This window comes from Bison bison, unplaced genomic scaffold, assembly GCF_000754665.1.
Source record: "Bison bison bison isolate TAMUID 2011002044 unplaced genomic scaffold, Bison_UMD1.0 scf7180017864371, whole genome shotgun sequence".
NCBI lineage: Eukaryota > Metazoa > Chordata > Mammalia > Artiodactyla > Bovidae > Bison > Bison bison.
The window spans coordinates 7,309,727-7,316,464 of NW_011494943.1; the positions used below are offsets into that span (position 1 = coordinate 7,309,727).

The following is a 6,738-nucleotide window of genomic DNA, read 5'->3' on the forward strand; positions in this document are numbered from 1 at the left end:
GTTCCCGGGCCTCAGGGAGGGGGTGTGGGAAAGTGCAGAAAGAGCCAAAGACAGGAACAGAAAGACAGAGGGGGCTGTGCCCCCAGCAAAGAGGGCAGAAGTGCAGCCACCCCACCTCCCGCCCTGCGGCCCAGCACACGGCCGGCCCTGGGCAGCTCTCTGAGGGCTCCGCCTCTCTAGCCAGCAGGGTCTCCAGACTAGGCCCCGGGGATGGCCAGGCATCCATCCACCCTTGCTCTCAGCAGACGGGTTCCGGGGCTGCCCGGTGTCCTTCATGGAGAGGTGCGAGGCCCCCACCCGCCGGCTCCAAGGCCTGCGGGACGGTGGCAGTTTCCTTCCCAAGTCTCACGCCCTCTTCTCTGTGCAGCTGGCCAAGTTCTCGGAGGACACTCTCAGCAGCTATACAGAAGCCGTGTCCTCTCAGGTACCCTCACCCGGATGGATGCTGGCCCTGTACCCCCAGCCCGAGCTCCCCAAGGCCCCTTCTGGAGCCCCCAGGTGCCCCTGCATTATGGCCTTGAGCCTCCCTCTCAGAGCCCCTCTGGCCCCCCGTCCCATGTGGGTAACGTGTCACTGCTGGGGGGGCACACGCTTCCCCCAGACCGTTTCCTCTGTCGGTCCCCAAGGCCATCTCCAGGGAAATGTGGCCGAGCACCTTGTCTCTGCCCCCAGGAGATGCTGCGCTGCATTTGGGGCCACTTCCTGCGGGTGATCCAGGGGACGTCGCCCACACTGAGCCACAGCTCCAGCCTGCTGCACAGCCTGGGCTCCGTCACGGTGAGGGCGGCCCCGTGGGAGGACCCCGCCTCGGCAGGCGGCTCTCCGGAGCACCCCGGCAGCCTGGGAAATGCCGCACCCCCATCTCCCCCTGCAGGTCCTGTGCTGTGTGGACAAACAGGGGATCCTGTCGTGGCCCAACCCCAGCCCGGAGACCGTGCTGTTCTTCAGTGGGAAGGTGGAGCCCCCGCACAGCAGCCACGAGGACCTCACGGACGACCTGTCCACCCGCTCCTTCTGCCATCCCGAGGTGGAGGAGGAGGTGCGGCCTGGGCCAGGCTGGCGGCCTCCCGCTGGGCGAGGCGAGGCGGGAGGAGGAGGAGGGCTCAGGCCTCAGGAGCTGCTGTCGAGACGGGCCCGGGGGGGCCGTAACTGCCCGGCCTCCTGGCCCAAGGCAACGTCAGGAGCGGGGTCCGAGGCCTGTGCTCCTTGTTCTCCTCAGCCCCACGAACGCGACGCCCTCCTGGCCGGCTCCCTGAACGCCCCGCTGCACCTTTCCAATGAGCAGGAGCGCGGCGGCCACTGGCCAAGCGACGGTCCCAAGGCGTCCGAGCCCCACCCTCACCACCGGGCACACGGCCGCAGCAAACACCTGTCTGGCTCCAGCGTGAGCTTCAGCAGGGACACCGAGGGCGGCGAAGACGACGACCCCAGCAAGGTGAGGGGAGCCCGGGGAGCAGCCACCTCATCCGTCGTGAGGCACCCTGGCCTCTTCTGCTGGGGGTGCTGCAGAGGCACCGCCCAGCCCGGGTGGGTGGAGCCCGGGGCTCAGACATCCCGGCCCCTGTTCTCAGCTCCAGAGGCCTCGTGCCTGGTTCTCCCGCAGAGTAAACCCCTCCCCCTTTTTCGGGTTTGGTGACGACGGTGGTAATTGGTTGGGGCAAGACCCTTCCTCCTGATTGCAGCCTTCAAGAGACAGAAAGCCAGTAAAGATATCCCTCTAAAGATACTTCCTCTGGCTGAGAGAGAGGCTTCGCCGTTTCTTGCCCAGTCTCGACAGCCTCCTCTGAGCTGGTGACAGTGTGGCTGAGCACAGATGGGTGCAGAGGGGTGTGGGGAGGGTTGGGAGAGCGTGAGCAGGAGCACGCCCTGCTTGGGGGGGTGCCTTCTCTCAGGGGAGCTGCTTGTATCACCCCCTCCAACTTCAGTCTAAGCTCCCTGCCTTCCTCCTCCTCTCCTCCAGACGCAGCACGGGCCGGAGGGCGAGCCCTACGAAGCCGAGGACTTCGTGTGTGACTACCACCTGGAGATGCTCAGCCTGTCCCAGGACCAGCAGAACCCCTCCTGCATCCAGTTTGACGACTCCAACTGGCAGCTGCACCTCACCTCGCTCAAGCCGCTGGGCCTCAACGTGCTGCTGAACCTGTGCGACGCCAGCGTCACCGAGCGGCTCTGCCGGTTCTCAGACCACCTGTGCAACGTCGCCCTGCAGGAGAGCCGCAGCGCCGTGCTGCCCGTGCGTGTGCCCTGGGGCCTCTGTGAGCTCGCCCGCCTCATCGGTATGCAGCCTGGCGACTCTTCCCAGGGGCTGGGCCACCGGGGCCAGGTGTGGCCTCGGTCAAGAGCACCGGCAGCCCTTTGCGTTTCTGATCAGCCTCTTTATCTATTCATCTATGTATTCGTTTATTTACCCATCCATGCATTTATTTATTTGTGGCTGTGCCATGTGGCTTGTGGGATTTTAGTTCCCCCTCCAGGGATTAAACCTGTGCCCTCAGCAATGAGACCCCAGAGTCTAAGCACTGGACCACCAGGGAATTCCCTGATCAGCCCCTTTAACCAGGCGCCATCGCTTGACGGCGCTCCCTTATCTGGGAAGATAACTGCCGGTGGGGTGGACGGACGAAGGGAAGCAGCCTGGCCTGACTGGGGTTCTCTCCCCTCCAGGAAGGGAGGGAGGTGTGTGGGGTGGGGATCCCCCCCAGAGACCCCAGCTCCAAACACACCGGGGCCAGGTGTGGCCTTGGTCAAGAGCACCGGCATCCCTTGAGCTTCTGATCGGCCCCTTTATCTGCATGTTATCTGTTTATTCATCCATCCACCCATCCTGCAGGCTTCACTCCCGGGGCCAAGGAGCTCTTCAAGCAGGGGAACCACCTCGCACTCTACCGTCTCCCCAGCGCTGAGACCATGAAGGAGACCTCGCTGGGGAGGCTGTCCTGCGTCACCAAGCGGCGGCCCCCGCTTAGCCACATGATCAGCCTCTTCATCAAGGACACCACCACCAGTGAGCCTCCTGGGAGTGTCGTGGGGCGGGGCTCTTTTCAGGGTGTCTTCTCTCTAGGGAGCATTAGCTCTTCGCCGAGACTTCACACGTGGCAGAGATGGGCTTTGGGGACGGGGGCTGGGACGGTGGACGCCGTGGGTCGTGGGACTGTCTGGAGGACCGGCGGCCTCGTGTCCACGTTACGCACTCAGTGGCCTTGCCGATAGGTTTGTTGCCATGATGCCTGGGGGATTCCCATGGCCCGCCCCCCACCCAGGGGCTCCTTTTAGCATCCTTCTCAGGGGTGGCGGTATGTCCTCGGAGGTCGTCGGGAGGGGCGGTGGCTTGGGGCACTCAGGGCTTGGTCCTCCACTGCTCAGGCACAGAGCAGATGCTGTCCCACGGCACGGCTGACGTGGTCTTGGAGGCCTGCACAGACTTCTGGGACGGAGCTGACATCTACCCTCTTTCAGGTTCCGACAGGTAGGTGAGGAGGCACATGGCCAGTGGTGAGAACCATCGGCTCTGGCTGGGTACCCAGAGGTCGGGACACCCTGGGACTGCTCGTTTCACTTCCGCCCTGCTTCCCCGGCAGAAAGAAAGTGCTGGATTTCTACCAGCGAGCCTGCCTGTCTGGCTACTGCTCTGCCTTCGCCTACAAGCCCATGAGCTGTGCCCTGTCCTCCCAGCTCAATGGCAAGTGCATCGAGCTGGTGCAGGCGCCCGGCCAGAACAGCATCTTCACCACGTGCGAGCTGCCCAGCACCATTCCCATCAAGCTGAGCGCCCGCCGCGGCAGCTGGAGCTCAGACGGTACCGTGGGCCCCGTCCCCCGGGGCCAGGGGCCGGGAGTGCTTGCGGGGGCCTGGGTGAGAGCCTAGCAGAGGGGACAGCGGGCACTAGACCTGGAGCGCCGTGGTGGCTCCTGGCGACGTGGGCAGGTTCCTTAGTGTCACCTGTGTCCCGCTCACGGCCGCGGTGCTGCTGCCGCTGGGTGACGTATGGAAAAGCGCTTTCTCTGAAGGCTGGAAAGCAGTAGTGTTGGCTCCCCACTCCAGTGCTCTTGCCTGGAAAATCCCACGGACGGAGGAGCCCGGTGGGCTGCAGTCCATGGGGTCTCGAAGAGTTGGACACGACTGAGCGACTTCACTTTCACTTTTCACTTGCATGCATTGGAGAAGGAAATGGCAACCCACTCCAGTGTTCTTGCCTGGAGAATCCCAGGACGGGGGAGCCTACTGGGCTGCCGTCTATGGGGTCGCACAGAGTCGGACACAACTGAAGTGACTTAGCAGCAGCAGCAGCAGCAGTGTGTATAGAGCCTTAGCCTGATTGGAATCAGACAAAAGACCTGGTCGCAAACACTGCTACAACAGAGGGATTCAGAGCTCCATGCACCCCTCCCCACTCCGTCAGACACGCAGCCTTCCAGGGTCTTGTGACCCAAGAGCCCGTGAACTGAAGCCAAGGCTGAGGGTGGGGCCCGCCTCCTGGCCCTAGACCAGGGATGATCACCTGACTGATGAGTACCTTTCCTTGTCTCTCCCCCACCATCCCCGTCCGCCCCCGTGTCTGTCGGCTCCTTTTCTGTCTTGGTTGTACATGTGTGTGGTCCCCTGGGGCCCGTGTGCTCGTTGATCTGGGCGTGGCGCCCACGTGTGTGGCCCCGGGCTGCCTCCTGGAACCCGCCGGCTCCTGGGTGTCCTGGCCGGGCTCTGCACCTGCTGCCTCCTGAAGAAGGGATCGGGGAGGTGCTGGAGAAGGAAGACTGCATGCAGGCCCTGAGTGGCCAGATCTTCATGGGCATGGTGTCCTCCCAGTACCAGGCCCGCCTGGACATCGTGCGCCTCATCGACGGGCTGGTCAACGCCTGCATCCGCTTCGTCTACTTCTCATTGGAGGATGAGCTCAAAAGCAAGGTTGGGGAGCCACCGACCCCTGTGCTCCCGCTGCCCCTTTCCCCACGGCTTCTGGGGCCCCTCTTGTCATCACCGTCTGCCTGGTGCAGGTGTTTGCAGAGAAGATGGGCCTGGAGACGGGCTGGAATTGCCACATCTCCCTCACGCCCAATGGTGACATGCCCGGCTCCGAGATCCCCCCCTCCAGCCCCAGCCACGCTGGCTCCCTGCACGACGACCTGAACCAGGGTGAGGGCAGAGGCTTGGTGTGGACACGAGGTGGGTGTGGGCCGTCCGCCTTCCTTGGAGCTACAGCTAGAAAGAACCTCCCGGGATCCCTCCTGGGAACCTGGCTCTGATCCCCTGCAGTAGCTACAGTCTATGGGGTGGGGGGAGAGGAGAGCTCGAGAAGGAAGTTTTGTGCCATCTTCAGGGCTAGGAAAGGCCCCCAGAAGGTTGGCCCCATGGTGAGGGACAGGCTTTTGTCCCTGCAGCATCCCGAGACGACGCGGAAGGACTCCTTCTAATGGAGGAGGAGGGTCACTCGGACCTCATTAGCTTCCAGCCCACGGATAGCGACCTCCCCAGCTTCCTGGAAGACTGCAACCGGGTACTACTGTGCCCCTGGAGCCTTGGGGTTGGCAATGGGGCTGGTCCAGGGCAGGGGAGCCAGTGAGGGAGGTGGGGCCCTGAGGCCACGCGCATCTCTGCTCCCTGCAGGCCAAGCTGCCCCGGGGCATCCACCAGGTGCGGCCCCACCTGCAGAACATCGACAATGTGCCCCTGCTGGTGCCCCTCTTCACCGACTGTACCCCCGAGAGTGAGTGCTGTGACTGGGCGCTCGTCCAGCCTGGGCCTGGGTGGAGCACTGCCAGCCCCTGGCACCCCACAGGCTCCGGAGGGGTGTTGGTTTCCCATGCAGGGAGCAGAGGAAGCTGGGCTGGGAGGAGCTGGGGAGTCTCGTGGGCAGGAGCCCAGCGTAGCCCATTCTAGGGACTCAGAAGTGACAGCGTTCGTAGAATGTTTATGACATTGGGGGTAGGATGGCTCCAAAGAGGGGCCTGATTTCTGTCGTCTCCTGCCCTGGCCTGTGGGTCTCTGCCCAGTGCCCCAAGTGGGGCTCCACGTGCCTGACCCTTGTGCCCCCAACTCTGCCCCCTCAGCCATGTGTGAGATGATCAAGATCATGCAGGAGTACGGGGAGGTGACCTGCTGCCTGGGCAGCTCCGCCAACCTGCGGAACAGCTGCCTCTTCCTCCAGAGTGACGTCAGGTCAGTGCAACAGCCCAGAGCCAGGACTCCCCATAACCGGCCTGGGCCTGGTGGGGAGAGAAGGAAGCCGGGGAGGGGGGGGTGCTGGCTCCGTCCCCTGGGAGATGGATGGGGTCTTGGCGGACCCCAGCTGATGGACACCCTTTCCCCTTCCCATGCTGAGCAGCATCGCCCTGGACCCCCTGTACCCGTCTCGCTGCTCCTGGGAGACCTTCGGCTACGCCACCAGCACCAGCATGGCCCAGGCCTCGGATGGCCTTTCCCCCCTGCAGCTCTCGGGGCAGCTCAACAGCCTGCCCTGCTCGCTGACCTTCCGCCAGGAGGAGACCATCAGCATCATCCGGCTCATCGAGCAGGTAGGGGCTCGCGCATGCCGGGGGGCAGAGGTCAGAGCCTGCTAGGGTGGGGAGTCGCTGTGCAGGACCCGCCTGGGCTCCCGGGGGCACTTCACCTCCGGGTGCAGCTCTCCCAGGAGGTTTAGTTTGCCCCGGCCGCTCGCTAACGTGAACATCTGCCACATCTGGCTGAAGCGTATCAGCTGCAGGGTCTAATTGCGGCCAACCCCTGCCCCTCCCCCTCCCCAGG

The 6,738-nt window shown here is 64.0% G+C and overlaps 1 protein-coding gene across 1 annotated transcript in view; it reads left to right on the plus strand.

Annotated features, from left to right (window-relative positions):
• KIAA0195 (KIAA0195 ortholog) overlaps window positions 1–6,738 on the plus strand; it is a 37,721-nt gene that overhangs the window by 27,892 nt on the left and 3,091 nt on the right. Inside the window, exons 10-24 of the mRNA XM_010856168.1 lie at window positions 246–265; window positions 331–424; window positions 673–777; window positions 875–1,039; window positions 1,220–1,435; window positions 1,961–2,276; window positions 2,831–3,004; window positions 3,364–3,466; window positions 3,579–3,796; window positions 4,721–4,902; window positions 4,992–5,130; window positions 5,376–5,491; window positions 5,602–5,701; window positions 6,045–6,153; window positions 6,320–6,509. Coding sequence (XP_010854470.1) covers window positions 246–265; window positions 331–424; window positions 673–777; window positions 875–1,039; window positions 1,220–1,435; window positions 1,961–2,276; window positions 2,831–3,004; window positions 3,364–3,466; window positions 3,579–3,796; window positions 4,721–4,902; window positions 4,992–5,130; window positions 5,376–5,491; window positions 5,602–5,701; window positions 6,045–6,153; window positions 6,320–6,509 — 2,247 coding nt within the window. The remainder of the gene's footprint in view (window positions 1–245; window positions 266–330; window positions 425–672; window positions 778–874; window positions 1,040–1,219; window positions 1,436–1,960; window positions 2,277–2,830; window positions 3,005–3,363; window positions 3,467–3,578; window positions 3,797–4,720; window positions 4,903–4,991; window positions 5,131–5,375; window positions 5,492–5,601; window positions 5,702–6,044; window positions 6,154–6,319; window positions 6,510–6,738) is intronic.